This window comes from Epinephelus lanceolatus, chromosome 15 (genome assembly GCF_041903045.1).
Source record: "Epinephelus lanceolatus isolate andai-2023 chromosome 15, ASM4190304v1, whole genome shotgun sequence".
Lineage (NCBI taxonomy): Eukaryota > Metazoa > Chordata > Actinopteri > Perciformes > Serranidae > Epinephelus > Epinephelus lanceolatus.
The window spans coordinates 18,449,658-18,477,239 of record NC_135748.1 but is presented as its reverse complement, the minus strand read 5'-3'; the positions used below and the strand labels follow the sequence as shown (position 1 = coordinate 18,477,239).

The 27,582-nt window shown below is 41.1% G+C and overlaps 2 protein-coding genes across 3 annotated transcripts in view; both read right to left on the bottom strand.

Annotated features, from left to right (window-relative positions):
- LOC117266965 (pleckstrin homology domain-containing family G member 3) overlaps nucleotides 1-13,466 on the bottom strand; it is a 40,989-nt gene extending 27,523 nt beyond the window's left edge. For both annotated transcript variants that reach the window (XM_033642422.2, XM_033642424.2), the window contains exons 1-2: nucleotides 13,280-13,466; nucleotides 5,435-5,502 (exon numbers count right to left, since the gene is read on the bottom strand). In XM_033642422.2, coding sequence (XP_033498313.2) covers nucleotides 5,435-5,483 — 49 coding nt within the window. In that variant the 5' untranslated portion in view covers nucleotides 5,484-5,502; nucleotides 13,280-13,466. The remainder of the gene's footprint in view (nucleotides 1-5,434; nucleotides 5,503-13,279) is intronic.
- A 2,913-nt stretch (nucleotides 13,467-16,379) lies between these two features.
- Nucleotides 16,380-25,992, bottom strand: spint1a (serine peptidase inhibitor, Kunitz type 1 a). Its single transcript, XM_033643612.2, has 10 exons — nucleotides 25,217-25,992; nucleotides 24,503-24,660; nucleotides 24,152-24,293; nucleotides 20,991-21,158; nucleotides 20,357-20,404; nucleotides 20,104-20,235; nucleotides 19,919-19,969; nucleotides 19,622-19,792; nucleotides 17,708-17,767; nucleotides 16,380-17,464 (listed from the first exon to the last, which is right to left on the bottom strand). Exons 1-10 carry the CDS (start codon nucleotides 25,626-25,628, stop codon nucleotides 17,280-17,282), a joined length of 1,527 nt encoding a protein of 508 aa, XP_033499503.1. The 5' UTR covers nucleotides 25,629-25,992; the 3' UTR covers nucleotides 16,380-17,279.
- Between the last annotated feature and the right edge of the window lie 1,590 nt (nucleotides 25,993-27,582).

Below are 27,582 nucleotides of genomic sequence, written 5' to 3'. Positions count from 1 at the left end.
CATTCCTAATTGGCTGATTAGTATGTCCACTCGCAAGCAAAGAAAAAAAACACAACAACTTCAAACCGGCTCTTGAGGCGACAGCTAATCTGCTAACTGTCCAAGTGCACAGTGTATGACCCTGTTTCCCTCCCAGGAATAAAGAGGGAATCGTGTTTTGCTACAGGCCTACATCTTAATAAAGCCCTTCCGCTCCTCAAGATCCACTCTGAACTTCCATCTTTAACACCCCTCCACAACCTCTGGCACTCAACTCCTCCCCCGGTGGCTGTTGGGAGACAGGGAGGTAGTCTTACACTGATCCCCTTGGGAAAAACTCCTCCCCACCTAGCAACGGTGAATGGCTGCCCCTCAGGAGAGCAGGAGGCGCAAGCACATAGGGTGCCTCCAAGGATTAGGCCCAGAGTCTTCACAGACCATTATCAAACAGCATGAGTCAGAACACTGGTGATTAGACACTGAGACGGATGGCCTGGATTGATTTCTTATCCCTTGATGGAGGAAAGAATTTAGGTCACTTCAAGTGTTTTTTATTTGAAATAGTCGTTTATACATGGCTTGATTTACAGCTGCCTTTGGCCTCACAAGGGGCTTTTAATGCTGTGTTAATAATTAGCCTGAAGGTTGGTAAATAAAGCACAGTGGACAACAGAGGCTGAGTACACACACGCTCAGATTGAACCTGCATTCCACACCGACAGTCAAGGTCAAAACATTATGCTGGGAAGTTTTGGGGGGAATTCTGTGTTTAAAAGTGAAACTAACCGTGCTTTGTGTAGTCTACAAATTGTACTCATTTACAGAGCATAATTTAACACCTGAATGCTTTTGTTGGATTTTTTGGATTCCTGAAATGCTTGAGTAAAAATGCCATCTTGGATCAGGAAATCCACTATGGCAAAATACCTAGACAAGCTAGTACACAAGTCAATATTTTTATATTTGTGGATTCAATCTTACAACATACACAAATATAAAACAGAATGGGAGGAAGGATAATACACTTCACCAGCAGCATTTAGGAGTGACATGCTTCAGAAAGGCTGGATTCCCAAATTACCAAAAGGACAAAACTCTTCAAAAAGCTTTATTTTAATCCTGTAAACCTCGCCTGTGTTGGATCCTGGCTCCTGAAGGATCCAGCTGTGCCAGCTAACCTCAGTGCATAGGCATGTGATGATCCACTTAGGAAACTCCTCCATCAACAAGCCCCCTCTCTAAGAGCCCTTCAGGCCACTAACACACAACCAGCTTTGGATCCATTCAAAACCCACATTTCCTACAGACAACACCTACACACCATCTGGGTCCTGAGGTGTGAGCCCATTGTAAACTTTACCACCAATTTGATAGTCTACAACCAAGCTGCTGTCCTGTTAGCGCCTCTCTGCAGAATCCACACAGGCTGGTGGCGGAGCAGCTGTGTGAAGTGTGGAGGGGAGAAGGTCAGGGTGGGACACTTCATTTGATTCACATCAAGCTGTTTATCACATGAGGCACAATAAAGGGTGTGATGCTGTTTCTCCTGTAGTTCAAACCTTTAATAAGAGATTCTGTACACAGCAGTCAAATGAGGAATTAAACAGCTTGCTTTGGCACTTACGTTCTTGTCTGTTGTGTGCATCACTAAACTGAAAACAGACATGTTTTGTTTTACAATGATAAATTACAATAAACAGCATTAATGACACAAACCATCTTCTACAATAACATGTAATTAACATACGCCATTATTGTGTTTGGCCTCACTTCTGAAGTGTCACTAAAATATTCGGAGGCACTGCATGCCTGCTTACAAAATGTCAGCTGAATGTGAAGTGTTATGGAGGAAGCTGATAGAGTTTTATGGATTCAAATGAGTTCCTAAGAGGCCATCTGACTGGGACATGCAAAGTTGAGAGCCTGTAACTAATGTGGGTAATCCACCGGAAGAACTCTATAGAAGGAATGTCATTGTAAGAGGCTGTAAAATCATTTACATTGAAATAAATTCTTTTGTTAGGACCACGGGAGTCTGAGCCAAACAATGATATGAAATACAGTGAATGTGGATTACAATAGTGGCTGTGTTGCATAATGATTTAAATAAATCTTACGTAACACTAGCAAGATGTTGTGGACATTCAGGGTAGACGGGGCTGTCAGGAGTTTTAGTGAGTGTCAGTGCATGACTGCAGAACTTGAACAGGAGTTGCTGCAGGCTCACCTGCCTGTGATTAATGCTACAGGCGATTAAGCAGAAAAAGAGTTCCAGTCCAGGAGCTCCATTGACAAGCCCACTCAGAGACGCAGCCATCCCTGCCATCATACATCTATATCCACAACCCTATGCCCACTGGTCTGGAAAAGCTGCAGTGAATGGAGATGATCCATCCGTCCCCCCAGAATCCCTTTAAAGCTGTACATTCTGCACACACAGCTACATTCCTGCCTGGGGTTAAGTAGGTCAGAGGGAACTCTTATCTTTGAAAGAGATGCTTCATGCTGCCTTGGGTCTGTTGATGCCTGACTGAGCCACTGTCACTGGATTGATAGGCGAGATGTACATTAGCTTTTTAACCTGATATATTTCCCATGTCGTCATGACAGTTTAGCTTAGGTGGAAATCATGAGGGGGTCTTATGAAGCTGTCTGTCATCAGATTCGTTTGGAAAAAGGAATTCAAAGTGAAAAACAACAAAAAACCTCTCAACAGCTGAAAATAACTTTTGAATACATCCCGAAGAAGAACTATGATTGACGGTTAACTGTGGTGAATATTTCTAATGGGTTACGGATGTTGGTCTATAGATCAATCTTGCTGCTTTTTATTTTACTGCACTATGCAAAACCCGGGTCTGGTGGGAGCTAGCCAGCAGCATCACTCATTTCGAAATTATCACTTGTAATGCCATTCTGACCCAACAGTGTTGCTGTGGAAACACTGTGCCCACCCTCCAGTCTTTTCCCAGGTTGCCCCAGTGAGACAGCACCTTAGTTTTGAGCCACAAACCCCCTTTTAGCATTTGCTATTTTACCTTTGTTAGCTCTGCTAGCACTGTTAGCAGTGTCAGCATGGCTAGTGGTGCTAACACAGTTAACAATGCTTAAGAGGTTTTGCCGCTCAATTCGAAGCCACTTATTCAACCTGGGGGGAGACAGGAGAGTGGCCACCATATTTCCGCAGCAACACTGTCCCCCCACTGGGATGGTATTACCAGCAGTAATCACGAATGAGCAGCACCACTGGCTAGCTCCCACCCAACCCAGGTGGTGTGCAGTGCAGATTGACAAAGGCTAGCTAACCAGTAGCCCTTTTTAAATAGGAATTGTGCAAATTTGCAGGAAAGTCCAATCAGTCTTCTTTCAGCATTAGCAGTATAAAAACAAAATAGGGGAGTGCAGCAAAATGCCGCCTACCTACTTTTGTTTATACAGAATGCGCCTTTTTCGGGGCAATGGGGGGCGTGAGCAAGTAACAAAATGTGTAGCTCAACCCTTCGGCGATTCTCTCGTAAGTCAGCCCGTCCTTCACTGTCCCTGTCATTTGACAGTTAATGGCGTAAATTCGTTTGCGAGGACAAGGAGGGCACGCAATTCTTTATCTCCCCAGTTGCTCATCTTTACAGTGTCTGTCAGGTTTGCGTTTCCCTCTTGCTACTAGCTGCTCATTCCTGCTATCAGCTGTTTCCTGTTTATCCACCGCCAGTGGGTCGCACGTGCGGCGTCATCAACAGCTCCTCCCACAAGTCATCAACAGCCCCTCCCGTGGCGGAAGGCCACCTCGTTCTCTTTAAACCAAAAAGGTTCCGCCAATATGACTACCCTATGAGGTGGGAAAATGGGCACCTCGGATCAACTTGCCAATCTGGCTCTGTGTGTCTAAACGCTCGCAGCTTGCCGACAAAACGGCCCAACATTCGCCGAAAATCTGGCAGTGTAAAAGGGGCTAGTGAAGACCAGAGGGTGGGCAGTGGGCACTATGTTTCTGCATGTTACGTGGCTAGCCAGCTGTCAGCAAGACCAATAGAAAATAAAATAAAGACAAGAAATTAACAAAACATTAAAATTTCACCACCTCTAAATGGATAGCACTTTGAAATGTGGCACTAAAGCTCACTGAGGCAACTGAGCGCGAGACTAAAAGAAAAGACCTCTTGGATTTCACTTTAACAAAAAAAAAAAAAAAAAAAAAAAAAAAAAAAAAAAAAGATCGGTTAGTTACTGGTTAATGAGTGTCAGGCTACTGAAAGCAAAATTAACCAAAACTCACATCCCTTAGCAGAACCAAACCTTAGCATTTTCCTTTGTGCTGATTTTGTCCTATAATACATGGCACTGTCTGAAGCATGCTGATGGGGAAAATTATCAACATAGCTTCTTTCCACTTAAAAACTCTTAAGAGGAATTGGAGCTAGATAGGCAACACAACCTTTTTATTGTTTACCCTGACCAGACAGGGGGGCTTCCTTTGACCATGTGCATTCCTCCTGCCTGTTAACCACATCCTCTCATCACCTCACACAGATTACCAGCAGCCCTGCCCCTTCATTACCATCCATCCATCCTCAGCAGGAAGGGGGGAATAGGTCAGTCACACTTTAACTCAAACAAAATGAATCTGAAAATGTTTCAACTGCAAATGGTTGTTCTGTCATGCCAAAGTGATTTCGCACTGGCTATCTGAGCTGCAAAATGAGCTGTGAGAACGTGTAGTCTGTGCAGAGTGGCCTTTTGAGGAAACAGAGACACAAATTTTCATGAGGGCGGCACACGTTTACCCCAGCCAAAAGCCTCCCCTAGCCAAAGCTGAACCAAAGGGACAGGCGCAGAAGAGAAAGGGAACCATTGACACACTGGTATTCTTCAGCCAAAGTGGAAGCCCGGAGCTAAACGTGTTCAGTAGAGAAGAGTGGAGGAGTGGAGGGGAGGAGGGGGTTTGAGGGACAGAGCAAGCAAACAGATACAAAGAGGCCCTGTGTCAATGCTGTGGCTCTGCAACTGAAGATAATCAACACTAAAATAATATGTAATTTGAGTGGCCCCCAGCATACCAGGTCAGCACCGCTGGCTAGGCTGACCATCTTGGCTGCTGCCTATTCTGACACATTCTGGTTTGATGTGCGAGTGTTCAGGGGTTTCGGCTGTATGAAAGGGGTTGGCCGAGCTCCACAGCCACACAAAGAGCCTCTCTGCTGCTTTGGACTGTAGGAGGGGAGTTCATTGCTCTCTGAGCTCATGCCTCTACATTTCCTCTATTCCTCCATTTCCAGCATTTTTCCACTTACCTCTGCTGTACTTCTGCTGCTGTTATGTTAGTACACTGTCCTGGGTAACCAGATATACCATTAGGAATAACCCAACTTATTAGAATTCAATGTTATAAGACTGCTGAATTCATGTGCAGCAATTACCAGAGCATGGTTAATACTCAGTACAATTGCATTGATCTTACCTTCCCCCATTGGGCCCTGGTGGAGAGCAGAATGGGACCCCTCTGGCATGGCACTCAGGCCTCTGGAGCTGACAACACAAAACATGAAGGGTCAAACAGAATTTAAGCACTTAATTTCAGGACTTACAGTACAGCCACACAGCAGTTGTTATCATTCTTGGTGGAATGCCATGAAAAAAAAATGTTTCTTTACATTTATTAATGTTTTGGTCAGACATTTACACTGAAATAAGAACTACTTTTTTAATTACACGCAGTCCAGCGACAAAATTCAAATCTATCCAGATAACCAGCACAAAACACAGAACATCAAGAACAAATAAAGTCAAACAAACAAACGAACAAAGAGATCTCACAACATCCTAAGAGCTCTACATAGCACTAACATGACGTAGCTTACCTATTTCAAATACACATTGTGCTCAGATAAGTAGCATCAACCCTTTAGATCCAACAATTGGGCCCCATATTTCATTGAACAGATCTTCCCATCCAGCCACTCTATAAGTAACCCACTCATAACTTGCCATTGTGCTTTAAACCTCTTAAGGTCCTGACACAGCAAACCGACATCAAGCATCTCGGCTAAAAAGTTGCACTTGAACACACACCAAAAACGACAGCTAATGGCTAATTAGCACGTACATTCTGCACCTGCATGAAAGGATATAACTCTCCATACCAGTAGGGGGTGATATTCGTCATTCAAGGAGGCAAACCGGAAGACTGACCGAACGGATTCAAGAAGCTAGCTAGCCAGTTATCACATGAACAACACACCCTGATGTTGACAGAACAAAAGATATTTACAGTGAGCTAAAGAACAATAACACAAACAATTACAAACTGTTTCTGCTAGAGAGTTCAATGGGTAAAAAAAAACATAAACTTTACCAATATAACAAGTTTGTTTTGATCTGACTGAAGTTGTTTACTTTCCTCACTTCCATTGCTCTTTTTGTCCACTGAGTTGAACTGCCAATAAAAGTTATTTCAATCACTGATGGGCTTCACCATCTCCGATGCCGATTCAACTCGCTGAATCGGCGGAGAAAAAAAGCCAACAAGGGCCAGCTAGAGTCACTGGTGCGAGACACTCACCAAAAACTAGGGCGACAGACGCTCAACAAGGCAACGACAGCCGACCGTTGGCTTCCTGTGTCAGGGCCCTCAAAGTGGATAAGGTGGAGGGTTTCCAGTGGTGTAGAGTTATCCTTCACCATGTTATCATGGCTACATGGCACCATGTCTTCTGATGTTTTGACATTTCCACATCACATGGTAGTATTCCCAAGAGACATAATTTTGATCAAGTGCATTCCAAACATCTCATTCAGGAGAGAAATTATTTCATCCAACACGCAGTCTATTTTGTCAAACACACCTTATATTTCTTCACTTCTTTTTAAGTTTTTATTTTTTTGTCATGTGAGTTATGTTGTCTCACTGAAGTCTATTCAGGTCTCAGTATATGAAAAGGAAATTCTTCCCATTCCCGTGCTCACTGCTCACTGCTCTGCTTTAGCTCATACCAGCCACTTGCTAATATATGGCGAAGCTGGGGCTGAGGTATGCACAGTAGACGCAACTGTGATATGAGCTCATGGTAATCAGTAAGGAAAGGGCAGGAGGTTAGACAACAGTCTAACTTAACATGAATGCTTAGGAGATTTGGCAGCTGCAAAGTAAATGTTAAAGGGCTTGACATTTGAGAGCCTCTGTGAATGCCCAATGTCACTGCTATAACTATAAATGTTTGCTTCATAAAATATCTGAATAATTAAACAAGCACACCCCACAAAATCTTACATAAACCCTCCATGTTTTGTTTGATAACTGTTACAAATAAGTCAGTGTCACATCAAAACAAGTCTCTCATTATCAATGTAACTGTCCAGTGAGATTACAGGTTCACCCCTGGTGGCATGTATTTTTCTAATCCCTCATGCCAGGCTGCGGGGCTGTTAATGATGAGGTGTGTCCCCTCAGAGCCACTGTGCTGCCAGTTTCTCACATCACTGCCTCTCCAGCTCCTTACAACAAATTAAAATGGACGACTGTGCATGAGAACTCGTCTCCCTGTGATTCCTGGTGAGCCTCCGGCCTTTTAAACATCGCATTCTTGGGCCAGCTAGATCAGAGGAGCAGGAATTCTTCTGGGATTAGGATGGGCATTGTTCGTAGCGCGCTCACCGGCCACTGTGCCGAGCTGACAGCCAGGCCAGCCGAGGCCAAACCGAGACCACTGCCAGGAGGTTCGCCAATTAAGATGTGCAGGAATGCAAGGAGGAAAGTCACAGAGCTGGATCCACACATTAGGATCACTGCTTCTCTGTAGGGTCCCTGCAGCTGCAGCCTGGACTCAAGTAGAGCTTGTTTACGGCACAAGAAATTCAGCAGCCATAAAACTATTCTTTTTGTTCGTCACACCAAAGCACAACAAAGGAACAGAGCAAACAATCGTATCCACCCTATGAAAATTAAATGAAGGCTCCTTTTTGGACTCAAAGCCAAATATGGTATGGTAGAGTTTTAACCATTAGCACTATGAGGCACTGTTCTTGCACGTGGGTCCTCATTTGTTTGCTTCTCATGTTATGCTCATGCACATGGACACACATGCAAACACGTAGGTAAATGGTACAGGGATACACATTCACTTTGATGGTTTCATGATATTCCACTGAAAAATGCAAACCATTCCAGCCTATATCTTCAATTTAATCTGTTGTGCCTTTAACACCAATCTGAATCTGACTGAAATCAATAATCTTGTTGCATCTTCAAGAGCAAAGGGTAACAAATACTGTAGGACACGCAGATTTATGCACAGCACTGCTACAATGGCAGTCTTCAAGAATGAGGTCTCCTGAAACAGCCTTTGACCAATTGATTTTCAAGTGGTGGGTTAGTTTGCGTAACCTGCAGGAGCAGTATTCATGTCGAGGGTCAGGCTTTGAACTCAGTCTCAGTGAGCAGTGAGCTAATAAAATCCTCTGTTGATCCCACCTACCATGACCTCTGAGCTAACCCTGCTTAATGAGCAGACTAAAACTATGCTAATCTGTCTTTGGTCAATGAGAGGCTAGACTAGGAATAATGGGCTCAAAACCTACATGCTGTAGACGTCTGGGTCTTAAACACACGTTTTCCAGTGTCTTATCAATGGCTGTTGGGGGGTGTAGAGAGTGGTTTGGGTGGAGAAAGTAAAAATGTTTGAAAATGTCAAGCAGAAGCAGTGTTGCCCATAATCTTAACACATCTGGACAAAATTCAACAATCATAACTTATTAACTTTCACCTCCTGTTTGCTGATATATGGCAATTCCAAATCCTTGTTTTCCTAGGGAGGGGGCATGGCCAGATTTCAAATCCTAAAGAAAACACTACATACAGGCAACATTCATGCCAGGCTGGCCACCTGTGCTTGAACTAGCTGCCATTTCACACAAATGGAGAGCATTTGGTTCCCACAGCTGATGACTGCATTACCCGCAGCATGAACCTCTCGCATGGGAATCTGCAACTTGCCCCTTAATTGAAGACAGATGCTCGAAGAGCCAATCTGATGATTATTAAAAGAAAGACCTGCAATGGATCACTTCTTCAGATTGGCTGATAAACATCCTTGTTTCTCTAATCACCAGGCTTCACACTGATCCAGGCAGTCAAAGCCTGAATTCCTTTCTTTAAAAAACAGCAAACAGATAATTAAGGGGGACAGATGCTGGCCAAGACACAGCGCTCATGCAAATAAAGAGGAAATTTATACTGAGTCATCCCCACAAATGTGTTAAAAGCCTCACTCTGAAAAAACACAGACAGACAAACGTACACCTTGAACCAAGACCTCAGGTCTTACATGTTAATGAAAAAGGATCCTCAGGGGAGAGATGACTATCTGGAGCATTTTTCACCATTGACAGCCTGTCAGGGTTATAAGAGAAGTGAAACCACTGAACATGTCTACAGAGGAAACCGGAGGGAAACAAGACTTCTGCTCTGAGGGAGACAAGCCACTTTCTCTGTCTCTTCAGGAAGGACTATAGGGGGGCACAGACCAGCCCTGTCTCCTGGAAAATACATTTATTTTTAACTAATTTGAAACAGCCAATACGTGTTTGAGGGAAATGTTATGCCAAGCGAATCAAATTTTCTGTTAACAACATTATGAGGACATTTTGCTAATTAATGATGCCTACCCTGCAAGTTGCAAAATGTTCACAAACAATATTTGTTTCCACCAAAACAGGCAATCTTGCAATACTCTATCTACTCATAGTGACTACAGCATTACTTTTGTCTATAGTTATGTCTCTTTATTAACATTTTAGCAAAATCACAATCTTTCACTAACCGTAACCTTAAGGAGTGTGGACGCTAAACCAGGATTCTGGTGTTACAGTCCTACAATTGCTATGTCTGCCATCCACCCTGAACACCTTCTTGCAAATCCAGTGTAGTCCATAAATTTAGTGTCTCATTTAAGAAATACTTCACCTTCAAAATGGTCACTTGTATATCAATTACTCACTCCGTGTTACCTTGACTCAGTCAAGTAAAAATGTTTTTCTTGCATGCCTCCATGGTGAAAGAAGAATCAAAAAAATGACAAACATCCATGTACAAACTCTCACACAACTCGTGTAGTATAATCCTAGTCTCATTTATTCATTCGTATGCTCAGTACTTTGCAAATACATGATTTTTTTTGCTAAAACCTTACTGTTTTAAAAATTTCTGAATTTTTAAACACTTTGAAATGCATGTGTTTGTGAAGTACTGAACATTCAACTAGATGAATGAGACTTGACTTCTGCAAGAGTTTGTAAATGGATATTTTGATATAGTTTTGCCCCTTTACCTCAATTCATCAAGAATTTTCTCTGCTTTAGGATTCTTCGTTCACAGTGGAGGCATGTGATAAAAACACATCACGAATTCAAGGTAACATGGGATGAGTAACTGATAAAAAAATGATAATTTTGGGGGTGATATATTCCTTTAACTCAGAGAAACACTGTTGCCAAACATAATCCAGACTGTTAAATTGTCACCTTTAATATGGAAACAATTTAGTCATACAGAAATGTAATTTCTAGGTGACAGGGTTGCAGTCAAATCAGTGGGGATGTGACATCATACTTAAACAGAAAAAGCTTTATTGGATGCCAAGACTGTTGCCAATTAATGGACTGTGTTTACATTTCAATCCCAGTAGTCTCCAAAGAAAACTCCCATCCACCAGCTGCCCTCCCGCCAACTGATGATGCGCACAACTAATTACATACAGTTTTGGTCCGGCATCTGAATCTAAAATGAGAACTTAATCAGCCTTTTGTGCAACAATTAACAGCACTAATTGATTTCTCCTCATGCAGAGCAAGCTGATGGGAGGAAAAGCTAAATATAGTCCAGAGAATTCCGGCTGCACTTCTCTCTCACAGTCGCAGACCTACTGGATCACGTTGCATTCACCGTCTGCCCCAACTAGGCCCACGGGAATCTGGAAGTATGACATAAGCCCCCTGGGATGCCTGTAGTCAGACACGGTGGTGCGGATTTCTTTGAGACACCATCAGTCAGGATGGATGTTTACGTTCAGAACAAATAAAACTCAAATCTGGCACGGCAGGCAGAGGTACAAGGTCCTACAGGCTGACTGAGACAGAAAGTCTTTATTGTTTTAGCATTGGTGCCATGTTTATCTTGCAAGACCTCTCTCTCACCCTCTGACCCCGTCTACCCCTGCAGAAAATATCCCCTGACAAACAGCCTTTCTGTTAGCGCCCTCTTTCCCACATTACTCCTGCAGTTTGTCCCCTGACACACAAACCTTAAGAGACTAACAGCTTTTCATTCACTGGGGAAAACAATAAACCCTTACGGTCTCTCTTCACCTCAATCAAATCCACAGCGTCCACAAAAGCGCTGCCCTAACCCGTGACTTCCCACAGACACACAACATATGAGGCTCTCATTTTAGTCCGCTGCATTTTTGAGCATGCTGCTTGCTTAGATGTGGCAATAAGTGATCCATCCCAATGAACACCCACAGGGCACTTGTGAGGAGTTTTGCCCATATGGTGCACGTACAGCTTGGCCAAAATAGCCCTTAATGGGAGAATAATCATTCCCTGCTGTGCTTAAAAAAGGAGAAACTGCAATTTTCACCTCCTCATCAATGACCTATAACCAAAGAATGCATACCTGGCAAGTGAAGTTGGCAAGTGCCATCTTAATTGGCAAACGACAAGTGAAGATTTCCAGTTTTTTAAAATTATAAATGGTAGACAACCAGAGGGTCCTCCATAATGCCCTGTAGCTTTTGGAGGGCAGAGCAGAAGGCTGCTGGGTAAAACTAGACGGAGTCTTTAAAATAGAATTGGAGTGTAAGCATTTAAAGGTGCAATGCACCACATCTGTATGCAAACAGCTCCCTTGTGTCTTTGTGGGGGCTTGCCAACACTGTAATAACAAAAACACAGTGTCTGGCTTCCCTTGGGTGTCTGGAATGCTAAATCACTTATGGCTCTTCACTTTCAAAAAACACAGCGTTGTCAGGTCTTGTTTTAAAGTCGACCTTTACCTCTCACAATGTAATCCTAGCTGTAACTTGCAAAAGCTGGAACTTTATGGTCTCGTGAGATCCAGGTCTTTTCTAGGCAGCATCAATTAAGCTCTCAACCACTAAATGACAATGGAGGAGACTGATGAAGAGCTCAGAGGCAGATTTTTTTTTAAGTTATAATGCCTCCAAAACCACCAGTGCATTCTGCAGCTCTGGTAATTTTATCACAGCTGCAGCATACCAAGACTAGGGAGGAAGGGATAAAGTGCCAACTCCGAGATCCAAGACACACTTGCACAGTTTCCTGTCTGGACCACCTGGAAGAGAGCGCTTTTCATTGCACTGAGGCAACATTTATCTGAGATGATGTTGAGACGTTATTGTGTGAAAGGTCAAGTGAGGTCAAAGGGATAGAAGATGGAACTTTTCACTGGTAACTGATTGATTTCGTCCCATTCTTCCTCAGCTGCTGGTGGGGAAAGTCATTGACCTATGAACAGCCTGCATTTGAAACCTCAATGTGTCTCACTGGGGTGCTCATTAGAAAGAACAATTAGGATTGCTGGGGCCAAGTATGGGCACCTTAGGGGGAAAGAGGAAATGACAAATGATTCAGCTGCAGCATGGAAGTTAGTTTCTCTCACAAGTTTAACCTGACATCAGTGCTTATGTGGAAAAAATTCTATAAAAGAAAGAAGGAAAGAAAACACAATCTCCAACAGCTGATCAAAGTTCACTCAACTGAGAGTATTTTGTGTCAAAGACAAACACTACTTATCTGACTGAAACTCCTACTCCTGCCCCCACCAGGGCTTACAGTATAGTTTGGAGGTTGTGAAATTATATGAAGCAAAAATGCACCTAAAAAATGTGTGTAATACCTGGAAGCAATGGAGGTCAAAGAAATCCATCATTAAGAATTAGCTTAAATGTTTTACATAATTTTAAAACGGACTATTGACTGAAACCATAAGCACAAACACACCCATGCAGATGTTTAATAGCTTTAACACACTGTGGCAGTCTGATTTGTTTATTTAGTAACGTTAAAATGGTCAACTCAGTCACTATTCGTTTTTTAAACAACAGCTCAAGACCCGACTGACAAAGCTAGTAACACGTCCAGTGTTTCTGAACAGCCTTCAAAACCACACAATAAATATCGACACAGTATCCACAGAGGAAATATCCCTTTGACATGAAGCTTCAGTGGCATCACAGCTAACACTGAGTTAGCTAAGATTTGGTAAAGTTGTCAAAAGCGGTTCACGTACCAAATTCGCCAACGTCTTTCCTCCCGACGGCTTTTGTCGTCAGTAAAACTTTTCTCGGCACTTTCTTGGAGAAAATCTTCAAGTTATTCCGGTGATATCTTCTTTTCACATGTTACCAGCCGCTCAGAAACACACGTTCCACCGCAGGTCATCAGCTTGTACCAAACACTGCTGCATCTCTGAAGAAGAACGGCTAAGCACTGATGCTGCATTCACGGTCCGTCGGAAATATAGACACTACAAATTGTTGCGTTCACAGCATCACAGCAATAATGTGAATCTCACGCTTTTCTGGCTCATATTGACTGCAGATGGTAAATGAACATGTACTTATATTGCTCCATGTTATTGCTTGACCCTCTGAGCGAACTGATAATATTGGTCACAAAATATCTGCTGTTTTGTCGTTTTCTTCACAGGTGTCACTTCACAACAAAAATACACGAATATGCTCATTAAAGTAAATTCATACTTAAGTCGTATTCAAATTAAAAAAAAATCTAAAGAAGAAGCACATGAATAGCTATGACAGGCCATCGTTTTTAGGAATTTCTACTTTACGAGGAGCTCTGAATGTAACAAAGGACCGCCTGTTTTTGACAGGCCAGTGTCTGTTGTTGAGTATCAGAGGTGCTCCCACATGTGAACATCTGGCCTGCATAGTTTGGTAATTTCTCTCAGTCTGAGATAGTTTAAACTGGGGCAAACAAACAGAATATTTTATCTATTAAAGTATCATAATTTGCACTGGTGCAAAAATGTAAATAAGTTATGCAACCAATGACAGGCTTGTGAAAAGGACATAACAAATTGTAACCCTGCCAATTACATTTATGACGGTCAGGTCAGTTGGCTTGGGGGGCTCACAAAGGATGGCTTCAGTGAATCAATTGGCTGGGTGTTAATTTATGTGAGGCTGATTAAATAGAGAGGGGCGCTCTTGCTTTGCACAACCCCCTCTGCGCCATATGCAGGCTGTGAAGAAAGCAATATGCTGGATGACTTCACAACAAAAAGTCAGCACAATGTGAAAATGTAGCTCTTAATGTCGCATAAACAGATGTCTTATAGACTGAACTTCCTCCGGCACAATGTGCAGCTTTACTGCCTTAAATTGTCTTAAATTATTCTCAATGAAACAATGATTTTAAATCAAGAAATAAAGTTGGTGTAGCCAATATTAACATGACTAAATTTAAGTGCTGCAGTTGAATATCTAATGAGCCAATGTCGCCATCTGCTGGTCATAAAGAGCAACGTCTCTTTCAAACGTGTAGATACATGTGGATTATAAAGGTAGAGAATTATGACAGTGTATCCTCATTTATCGGATAAATATTTGGAAAAATATCACTAACTGTGTTGTCAAAACTTTAAGATAAAGTACAGTGCACAACTATGTTCTACTCAGGGACAATAAAACTTCATAATGTGCAGTTGGAATATGTTGTATCGATGTAACACATCATAATGCAAGACCACAGTGAATATAGTCACTATATGACTGCAGTTTGAGGTTTAAAAAAGGTTATACTTGTGTTATCTGGAATAAACTCACATCTTAGACCCCACTGTAGAGTTGGTTTCTGCATAATCCAGTTGCTGCGTTTTGTAGGGAACAACTAAATGCCACTAGATGTCAGTGTATCTAAGGTTAACTTACATGACATCCTCTATATGAGAGGTGTCAAACTCATTTTAGTTCATGGGCCACAAACGGCTAAACTTGTTCTCAGACCAACCAGTAAAACCATCGCACAATAACCAGTAACATCAGCTCCAATATTTTCCCTCTATTGTTTCAAGAATTACATTCTGAAGATGTTCATCCTTTTACAAAACAGATGAACAGCCTGAGAAGTCTTCAGAAAAATGAATGCAATTTCAACAGTATGTCTTCTCACTGTCATTACATGTGCATTTATCCATACATGTCCTGATACAGATTCTTTTGAACTGAAGCTGCTGGTTGACGATATTTTGCACTATGTTCAATATCTTAAAACATGGTCACAGTTAGTATTCATAGTTTTATCAGAGAACTGTATTCTGGTTGGGTGAGAAAGCCTGTGAAGCAGAATTTTACATGAAATCGGCAATGCATTGTTTAACTTGTGCCTGAAACCTGGCACCTGTTTGTCCTGTCATCTAGAGCAGTGGTCAAAAAGTGGGTCGTGGGTTCATTCTGGCCGAAAGTGAGAGAGTGACTTTTTATTTTTAAGCACAGTGAATTTCTGGCAAAAAGCTTTCATTTTAAAGTACCTGTACATTCCTGCTGAAGAGTGAGTGACTAATGGAAAGTTACTTAACAGAGACAGCAAACTAGCTTGATGACATGGCCAAACAATTTATTTAACTGTATGGACCTTAAACTAATGACTAAGGAGAAATCTGGACTCCAGAGCTGGACCAGCTGGGAACCACTGACCTTGTGGGCTGGATTGGACCCTTTGTCTGGCTGGTTCTGGCCCACAGACTGTATGTTTGACACCTCTGCTCTATATGGTCATAGGGTTCTGTACAAAGGGAGATTAATCTCTTACTTCAGGGAGGTTACTGATCGTCTGACAGACTCAAGGGTTGACTTCATAGCAACCATGTGTCAATCAAGTCCAGTACCTGCAGACATGTTGTAATGTAGGCAGCTATTTAGTCACCTGAGGCTATACCTCTGTTTCTTTATGTAAGCTAATATACTTTACAGATTATTGATAATGCAGCAGACTGCAAATAAATAGAATTATAATTATGGGGACAGAATGTTCGATGATACAATGTATAGTTGATGTAAATTATATTTAGTGTATACTCACAAAACCTGAGCAACTGGATCCATACATGATAAAATATGCAGTGTATCGGTGTCCTATATAGGCTGTTCCAGTGTTACATCTAAAATTCTTTAGACCTTTTTTATTGGTTAGTCACACCAGTGTTAGTGTGTAGCATGTAGGTTTGGAAAAAAAAGCAGCATACTGGAAAAGTTACACCTGAAATGACAACCTGTAATTATGGCCTATATGGTGCTTGGATAGTATGTGCTACAGTGAGGGCCTCTGAGGGAGGTTGCTTGAAAGTCAAGACAAAAAACATACCCAAGTACATTTTGAGTTGATGTATTTATTAAGTACAAACATCATGATACTGCAAAAGTCACAGAAACCTATGTGAGGTCATATGTACAAACATTTGAAGTTGAAAATATTGAATATTCATCAGTGAAGCTGCTTTACAACACGTCAATGAGCATTGTTTAATGTATATGCATTATGCTTGTTCTAAAAACACTTAAAAAAATCAGAGAAAAATATCTCTCAAGTAAAATATTACTTTTTCAATATTCTAAGATTATGTACAACATTATGGACGCACTGTGAGTGTATTCCAGTGTAACAAGGGTTTATTAACGGCATAAAAATAAATCTGGCAGAGCAAAGATGCTGGTGTGACAGGACTTTGGGAAGCTAAGGAGATCACCATATGGCATTACATTCAGTTTCCCGGCTCAGTTTTAAGACTTAAGGGAATTTAGACTTTTATTTTGAAGTAACAGACCATGGTGAACCCAGGGACCATTCAGGATCTGATTTTATTTTGAAAAGAGCTGTTCACTAAGAACTCTCAGATTGTTTGATGGAAGCAAAGATCTAACCTGATCTAAGGGGGAACAACCTGAATGTTATCCAGTGGTGATGTACCGCCAGACTAATTAAAATCCTTGCCTGTTAAACTGAGAACAAAGTGACATCCAACAATTCATTTTAACAAGCCACTGCATTACAAACAAGCTAAAAATCAAAACATCACATTTCATCACATTCTGCCTACTATGTACATCACCCTTACAAAACACGTCCATCTGTGGACAAAATAAAAAACGATCCCCTCCAGCATTCAAACTTCCTCTCGCATCAATCTGAGTTTATTCAGTGTGTGACACAGCTCCGGCAACCGGTGTCATTCACCACCAGGATGGGGGTCAAAGGTGGGGGCAGAGGGGTCAGATGGGCTTGGTGGTGCTGTTGTAGACCAGACGATCTCGGTCCTCATAGCTGATCGGGACGTTGTTGACAGGCACACGGTGGTGCTGTGAAGACTTCTTCTTACCCTTGCAGATGCAGAACACCAGCACGCCTAGAAGAATGAGGATAGCTAGACCCAGAAGGGCAGTTGCTGCTATAATACCTGTTAAAGTAATTAGAATACATTTTTAAAAAGAGACGACACAACAGGATTCAAAGCTGAAACGGTAGATCATAAAACTAAAGGCTGCTGCTCTCAGCAACTCAGTGAACTGGATAAGTGCACTGGAGAGGAAAGAAGCTTCGACAACATTACCAAACAGCAAGGAACAGGAAGTTTTTTGTAGGTTGATACAATTTGAACTTTTTTTTTTAATATAGACAAAAAAGATAGGGGGTAACATACCTGTATGGCCTTCAGACACTCTGCGTTCATGTCCATTATTTCTTGCAAACACATCCTTTTCTGAAATGAAGAAAAGACATGAAATAGTTTTATTCTTTTTATGTGGTACGTGACATATACAAAACATGAAAAGAGTGCACTCTGCTTTGATGGGAAATTAAACCTGCAATAATAGATTTTTTGGGCCACTTGAAGACAGCAGAAACAAGCTGTGAACACAACCGTGACATCACTTTTCAAAGAGTGCTCCACCAATTTAGCGTTATACTCCAATGACAATGAAGTGTCAAAATTAATGCAGCAGAACAAGAGATGTACTATTTTATTCCGTTTATACAAATATTTTATTCTGCTTCCTTGACAAAACTCGCCTACTTTACTCACAATGCAACATGACCACAGACAGTTTGTTTAGTGATTCGGGTGTGCTATGCTAGTAGCGGCTAATGTCAAGCCGCTAGCCTCAAGCAGAGAAGAGGTGCAGGCTACAGAGGTCTGGTAATCTCACTTCTCTTTTCTTATTTTTTCCAATTTCAAACTTGTAGTCCCAAACTGCAGGAGTCACAAAAGGCTTTATACAACTTTTTTCACCTACATAGTTAGCAGCAGTTGTAGTATTAGCACTCCTCTTGACCTATAAACGGACCTTGATGCGTATACTCGAGAGCGGTGATAGTGAACCAAATAGTTAAAGGAGCAGTGTGTAGGATTCACAGGATTTAGTGGCATCTAGCGGTAAAGTTCGCAGATGATAACCAGCTGAAACTTCTCCCATGTAAACTCCGGATTAGAATTCCTTCAGTGTTCATTGTTCAGGAGGTTTATACAGGAAGCCAAATTATTGGCAGATGTCTCTTCCTCTACAAAACAAACAGACCCCACGATTTAAACCAGTAAAATCACTGATTAAGACAGTTTCATGTTAAAAAAAAATAATATTTTTTTCCATTACGAATGGGCTGATAACTACTGTGGCAGACATGAAAAATGTAAAAATGCAAAAACGATCTCTAGAGCCAGCGTTTGATTTGTCTGCTCTGGGCTACTACAGAAACATGGCGGTTCAACATAGCAAACTCTGGATGAGGACTCGCTACCTATGTAGATATCAATGGCTCATTCTAAGGTAATGAAAACAAAATGATTCTTACTTTGAGGTGATTATACAGTGAATAAGACATACTAAAAATATATATTCCATTTCTACCAATGTATCCTTCTAAATCCTACACACTAGACCTTGGGGTTGTCGGCCATTAAACCAAAACAATAAGTTAAAAAGGTGCTAGAAGTCTCAATAGAGCTGTGGGGTTTTCATTTTTCTGTGTGGTTATCACTACAAGCGACTCATTTCCTATTACATGTATTACATATATTGATTCCATTCATTAAAGCAGTTTAGGCAGTTTTGTCATATCATCTCCTTGAAAAATAACTTCATTTTCACACACATTTAAAAACTTAGTAGTTTCACATCAGTTTTGGATATAACAAAGAGGCAGAACTTCCTGAAAATTTAGTAATTCAGAGTTTACATTTCATACTGTTCAGTTTTTGTCACCACAGGTGACACTTGATTAGACAACAGTCTGTAAGACAGCCTGAGGCAGTAGAAAGTGCTGGACCACTTAGACAGCAATAGAAGGCAATGACAACCCAAACAAAACCACTGCATCAACAAAAAATAAAATACCATAAAAAATTCATGTGTGGAGAATGCACTGATGGGAGAGTGGGTGTGGGCAAATGATACTATCTTCATACGTGGGGCCTTTCACCAGTGTGTCTGTGTGAAAGATGTGTGGATGTGTGGTGTCCTGTAGTTTTGTATAATGTGTATCTTAGTGGCACAAATATGATGTTTATTTGCCAGGATGTACATATTTGTAAAATACGAAATACGAAACAACCCACCTGTTACCCCACGGCAAACTTTCATACAGCCATCCTCATTGTCAAATCTGTTGTCGTTTCCATAGCAGCCACCGTAGTTGAAGCGGAGGCATTTCAGAGTGTAGGGGTCGTAGTACCACTTGGTGATACTGTCCCTGCAGCTTCCTGTGTCAGGAGCCTCTGTGCAGCGCACTGTGAACGACAGTAAATGAGCAGGTGAGGTGAGATTGTAGATAGTTGAGTATTAATAGACGGCGAGAGCATGTTTTACAATAGTACATATCAAAAGCAACAAAAACGACTAAAAATTCACATCACCTTTTTGTTGGTCCAGTGGAATCTGCAGCAGAATCCGAAACTTGTTGGTCACTGATAAGCACACGAATAATAATTCAAGTTAGCAAGTCTTTCAAGGAAACATGTTATCGGTCATACCAATGCTGCATTTAAATTTCCATGAGCCTGTATGAAAATGAAGTCTAGTTTGCATAGTCAGTGCTCACAGTCTTCGCAGTTCTTCTCATCTGAACTGTCACGACACTGTGGGGACGAGTCACACTCCAGACCGGGAGCCAAACAGCAGCCGTCCGCACAGGTGAATTCCTCCGTTGTACAGGGAGTATCACATCTTAGGACTGCGGCACATAAACAGAGAGAACTGTCACTTGTGATATCAACTGCTTAATGGAGTAGAGGAAATGTGTATGAGGATATAATATTTACTATTTCCATCACTATCCATCAGAATTCACTGACCTTGAGATGGGGTAACTGAGATACCTCTTCCACTTTTAGACGTTTTTTCTGAAAGAAAAGAAAAAAAATAGATTAAAATTCAATAATCGGTTAAAAAAAGGCAACTTTACCAGGCAAAAGTATTGTTTACCAAGCAACTAGTGGAGACGCTAGGAAGTTACTGACCCAACAAAGAGGTCGTTCTGTAAATAACACCCCACAAAACCAAAATATGACACGTTTGCACTTCAGTGCATGTGGTCATTTGTGGCCTTTAGCAGTGCGGTAGTACTCTGGTAGCCCCAGTGGTATTACTATTATCATTATTACTAACAAGAACAAGAGCTAATGAGAAATCAGCACAAGAACAGCCACCTGGGGGGAATTAGATTACATTTTACGCTAACCTATGCTGACTGTCTCCTAGTTATATTTACTGTACAGACATGAGAGTGGTGTAGATTTTTTCTTCAATCCCTTCAAGAAAACCAAATGAGCAAATTTTCCAAAATGTCAATCTGCTCCTTTAACTACTAGTCATTTTTATTGTTTCCATTCCAGCTATTTCAACAAACGTTTCACTGGCCTCTTTCAGGTTTTCATTAAAAAAAACAACAACAGAAAATTGAAGTATAAAAGCGCAAAGCACAGATACCTGATCCGTAGCAGGCCTTGGTGCACTCATCCTCGGAGAGATAGTTGTTGAGATTCTCCCTGCAGCCCCCGAACATAAACTGCTGACACTCCTCTGAGGCGGCATTGTAATGCCAACGAGGGAAGGAACCGCGACACGGCCCAACCTTCTTTGGAGCCATGCAGTGGTCTGGTGGGACACAAAATAAAGGATTAGGTTTGATTCACAATAAATAGTTGTAGTTTGACTTTTAGTCAGTAAAAAAAGTTTATTGTGAGGAGTCTAGTCTGAGATGAAGGTTTCCCCCACACTGATATCATGTACATGGTTCACTTAGAAGCAAGGGTGTGGACTAAAATCACAAATTTGATTACTTTAGACTTGAAAAAAAAAAAAAATCAAAAAAAGACTTGCAACTTGATTTGGACTTAAACATAAATGACTCATGACTTCTAGGCGTTTTGACTTGAAAATACTTGACACCTGCCCTAAAGCCCAAAGACTTAAAGTATGTCATTTAAAAAATGTGTCACAAATCAATTAATTTACCTACATGTCCTGAATCATCTAACATCAACGCTACTCATTCCAAGGAAATCGACACTTAACCAACCCAACAGCATCTGGAACCATGAAGAACTAACGTCATATTAGTGAATATAATTTCGTTCACATACAAAAACTGCACAGGGGTCAACAACAAGAAATTGCAGCACGCAAAAAGTGCAGGACGGAAATTACAAACTGAGACACAACTGAGACACAACAACTTCCAACTTTGTTCAACATTTAAAGCTGCAGAAAGAATGTTAAGTCAAGGCTAATGCTAACATAGCGAGCTAATGCTAAGCTGTCGTTTTTACTCCGTTGTTAAAATGGCATTACATTTGGTAAAAAGTGTATTGTGACTTATTTGGGGTCGAATTCTATACTTGACTTGGAACTTTAGTGCAAAGACTTAAGACTTGCAAAACAGTGACTTGGTCCCACCTCTGTTAGCAGTGCAACAAATACACTTCAGTGAAGTGAGAGACAGCACTAACACTCTCACCAACGTTTACTGAAGTGTAATATATAGTTATAAGTAATCAAAGTTGCCTTATGTAGCTACTCAGCACACTGATCAATCCAAAGGCTGGACAACACTGATTTAATGTGCACAGATGACCTTACTAGACACTTGACAATGTAACACTTCTAGTTTGATATCCACAAACCAGTTTCACTAAAGGTCAATAGTTTTGTCTCACGTCTGATAGCAGATGTGGTGGGATTCGCTGCTGTAGTTTGTCTTCACTTCCTTCTTTTGGTGTCTGTCTGCTCACAAGACAGACACATAATTACAAATGAGGTTGTCTTCTATGGAGAAATGCAACTCAGAAGATCAGGTGGTGTTGTGTCAAATAGACAATGAGGTTAGAGAAGGCGATGTAGGTTGTCTGCATGTGGTTGATGATACATATGTAAAGTATCAGTTTCAGAACACTACACGCTGACTTCACAACTATACAAGGAACTGTAAGCTACACTTTGATTCCCAAATGTTATAATGTCTGATTGTCATTCATGACTGGGTTTAGCTGCTATTCAAACCACTCATTATTGTGGTGTAAATGCTGCAGCATTGACATGTAGAGTCATTGTCATGTCCATGCATATTCCACTGAAGCACATTCCTCACACTGTTCGGGACACAAGCTGTTAATCAGTAACTCAGCAACTGAATAGTCTTTTTCTTGTCCTTCAGTCTACAATCAACCAACAAGCTGCAAATACAGCCACCAGTTTAAAGTACTTTTAAATGATAAGACTTTTAATCCATACTGAAGAGGGTTGCGATGCTGGCTGTTGTTTGTGTAACCCAAGCTGAAACCAGACTGACAGGTTCCGTTGAGTCGGGGGTGGAGAGAGTGGGATGGTATTAGGGGAGCAGTAAAGCACACAAGCTGCACTACTAACTTCCGTTTTCTGAAGCAAGAAAATGTGCCAAGAGAGCTACTCTGTGGCTTTCTCTTTCTCCCATTGAAGGGAAATGACACTAGATAAAACGTGATATCATCAACCAAATAGTTGTTCGTCAACAAACACCACTAGTTATATATATCAAGCTTTTTCTACCAACAGTTTTGCCCTTACAAGAGCCAAACTAGGTTTAATCTTCTCGTGAGCATGAGCTTTTATCTTTGTATCTTCACGCGATTTCATCATTCAGTCCACAGGAATTGGCCGAGCATGCCTTGACAAGTTTGATTAGCAACTAACACACAACGGCTTGTGACAAACGCCAAACAATGGGTTGAGTTTCTTGGGAAAAACTCTAAACCCCCTTACCTGAAAACAAAAGGAAACGCAGCACTGAAGTAGCAAACACACCAGTCACAACCTGCTCTGATATCGATATTTTGAGAACGGCATCACCATATCAATCACACACTGCCTATGGATACCAAGGAAGACAGCTCGATGGATATATTTACAAGAAAGCTAAAACTTATTTCTTCGCTTTAACTGGCTATGACTTGCCTGATACAGGCTTGAAACTCTTTCTTTTCTCACTCCACCTGCTGCATTTCTTTTAAAAGTTTGTAATTTTACTTGATTATATGATAAACAATTTTATGATTTCATAATTTTGATATGTATGGTTTTGCTGACAGTGAGCTATGATGCCTGCTGTGTCCATTCTGTCTATTTTCATGTGGAGACAGTGGGATGGTAGGGCTCAGTGAAGCACTCAATCAATGTACTTCCCTTATTGTAAAGCAATTCTGCTGCATTTCTTGTATGAAGGTGCTAGGTACATACAAAAAGTTTATCATTATGATTATTATGTGACTAAAGGGGAAAGACTTATGGACTTTAGGAATGTGTTTAGTAAAGTTGAGTACTAAAAAGGCATAATCCTCTCTTAACTATGTCCCAACATTAAACACAAAGCATGTGACTCTGAATAAGCCAAAGATAGGTCAACAAATACAGGTAAAACATGACTCACGTTTACCACTGAAACTCAACCATTCATTCTGCAGACTGGATCTGCATTTTCTGAGGAACTAACAAAGCTACAGCAGCCAACTGTCACACAGGGTGGACACATTTTTACATGCATTCCAAGAGAACCTGAAGAAAGCAGTTGTCCTTTGTAAAAGACTCCATTAAGATCATTTAGGCAAGATACTCACGCTCAGACTGCTCAGGAGTCAGGACAAGGACGGTAACCGTGGTCGAGTCTGACTGGCCGATGGTGTCTGTGACGGTCAGCTGGAACTTGTACACTCCAGATGTCAGATTGGACACAACAATCTGGTCTTCAAAGTTGGTTTTCTACAAGCCATTGTAAGACAGCGTTTGCTTATTATCCACAAATATGACCAGTAGATTTTCAATTAAATGTTGGGCACAAATAAAGAACAATACAGTGGACATTTAAAATGACTATCAGATATGCAGACACAGGATTATTAAAAGCTCAAGTGTAACCCTCAGAAAGAGCTCTGGCAGGATCAGCTTTGCATAGCAATGTCTTTACTCACCTCAATGACAGCATAGAGGTATCCAGTGAGCATTTGCCACTGGTAGGACACAATCTTATCGTCATCTTTGCTCTCTATGCCGTTCAGTGTCACAGAGTCCTGAGGCTGGACGACCCGGTCCTGGCCTCCGATAGCAACTGGCGGTTGGTTGATGTCAGCTGGAGAGAGACCATGGGATATAGGTGAGCAAAAATTACAAAGCCAAATACAGCAGGAAACCTGAGCCTGTAGCAGGGGTCATAATGACCTGGCGTGTGTGGACATGCTGGATTGGGGGTGTCTGCTCCAAGCCTGTGGCCTCACACAACCTCATTAGGAACAGTGTTTTAACAAAAACCATTCAAATAATTAACAGAAATTATTTAGAGGTACTTAATTTGATTTAACTGAGTACATGAGCCAAAAAATATTAATTTGACTGCTATGTCAAGGGAAACTTGCACTTAAAAGCCCAAAGAATGTAAATCATAAAGGCAATTTCCATCATATGATCCCTTTCCATGATGTAAAATGTTAATCTGCAATCAGTCAGTTCTACAGAAACACAAAATAAAAGTATGACTAACCAGTGATCCTAAAGATAAAGGATCCCTGGTGCTATTCTCATCAACAGAGGGCCCAAACTCTGATATGCATCTTTACCTCGAGCCTCACATAGAAACACTGCAATGCAAATTAAACATTGAAAGTGTGTTTAAAGAGTTTTGGTCTTACTTGTGGGGACATCCAATTCAAGATAGCTCTCATAAACAGAGTCCAAGATGTAACTCATGTATCCTTTCTTCCTGACAAAGCGGCAGGCATATTTCTTCTTGTACAGGCAATCAAAGAGAAAGCAGGAGCTGACCAAGCCCTGCTCGGATCCCTTCTGCATGAGGGCCAGATTGCACCTCGGCTCTTTGCAGCAGGCGCTCACACAGTCCCTGTATCGGTCCAGTTTCGGCGACGAAATGAACGTGGCCCCGTCTTTCACTGATTCATCGGTATCGAGGACGAAATTTTCCCGACCTTCCTTGAATTGGGCCAAGCATGCCTCACCAGTCGCCTGGCCACAAGCGCAGTCTAGTAGAAACACCAGAAGCAGGAGCGCACACGCTCCTAGTTGTCCTTTAAGGAGTGGATTCATTTTAAAAACTCCTGTAAAGATCCCCACACGAATAAAATCCACACCAGTGCGACAGTAGCGAATAAAAATACCACTTATTCTTAAAAAAAGGCAATGTCTTTACGGAGTGTTTAGGCCTCACAGGGGTAAAACACTTTGCGTCCTCTCACAAATCAACCTTCAGCTTCTGACTTCCTCCTATGCAGCCACAAAATCGTTTCAAAACCTCCGCAAACGCTCTCCAGACAGATGTGATCTTCTGATCCTCCCCGAGTCTGAAACTCTCACGAAAGATTCACCTGTTTGATGTCGCCAAAAACCCGAGCAGTCGACGACATTACCCAGGTGACTCACCTGGGGAGATACAGGAAGTGAAATTCCACTCCTGAGATGCCACTCCCTTCAGGCTGCTATATGACGGGGGCTCCAAACAAAACGAGGACAAAGGACAGAGGTCTGTGCCTGTGTGTGCGTGTGTGTGTGTGTGTGTGTGTGTGTGTGTGAGAATGTAAAGCATCACTGTAAACACAAGGAGACATGTAGGTCAGCAGCATGGTTTCATGTTGTGACTTGGGGGATAGGGGCTCTAATACAGAGTGAGCTGCTTTCACACATTTTATTTTCCTTTATTACTTTTTGGTTCTATTTACTGACAAATTCAAAATATGTAGACCATAGCATATGGCATGCTTTTTGTTGTGGTTTTTCTCTGGTATGAACTTATATTTCTGTCACTTGTAACCATTTTGAGAAGTGCTGTATAAATATTTTAATATATTTTATTTATCAGTTAAAACAGTTATCATAACAATATTGTTTTTATTTATTTATCTAGTAATTTATTTAATTTAATTTCGTTTATTTTTATTTTGTCCATATTGGTGGTTTACCTTGAACCGTGAACCTTTTATTTGTGTGCCCCTTTTTCAGGGTGTGGGCTGAAGGAAATTCACCAACATCTACAATGAGCAATGGACCCTTTAAAGTTTGATTTAGTCATAATGGATTTCCCCATGAATTTTTTTTTATTTTAAGTCCTACGCAAACAGTATAATTAACACAAAGAACAGTCACACAGCAAGAGGACAATGCAAGTCTTTTACCAAATAGGATAGGTGATTAAAAACATAATGTACACTAAGTTTACAACATACAATGCACTCATGTTGAATTTAAAAGGCAAAATAAAGTGTAAAAGAAAATGACTACTTACTGTGGTATTCCCGATATAGAATAAATTGTCTATTATGTCATAACCCTTTTTTAAAAAAAAGTTAAAAAACATATTTGAAAAAAACTCTATTTTTGTAGTTTCTTTTAAGCAGTGAACATAAAATGCCTTCTAATGCAAGGTGACAAGAAAATACACACACGTAAAAAACATAAAACCACCAATATGGTTAAAATCAAATAATTATAGAAATGTGGCACATAAACAAAAAGAAAGGAGCAGAGAAACAAAACAAGGACACTAAACAAAAGATATGTCTGGTGGTCAGACAAGAAAGTGTCTATAAAAGTATATTAAGGCAAGATTTACTTTGTCCCAGCTCACTTGACTTCCTCTTTTAAACTCACTAATCCAGGAGGTGGCAGTATGATCCCATCTTCGGCTGAAGAAGCAGTGAAGGGTGAGCACTTTATTTTTAACTAAGAGGATTGTAAAACATGTTTTTTTTTGGGCAGATTTCTTTTCTCACGTACTATAAAATCATTAACATACGTCATCATTTAAAATCACAGGACCCCCAGTTGTCTTTTCGCAACTGTAGTGATACTGATGATTCACACATTGAGTCATCCAACTACAGTGTGTGATGAGTCATGAAGCCGCTCGGGAAGTAATCCACAACCTGGTCTAGAGGTAGCAGGAAGTGGTTGTTGGAATTAGGCAATGTGGATGAATTCGTTTCATCATTTAGACTGAATCATAAATCTAGACAAGTTTGGCAAGAGGATAATTGGGCTTTGGGAA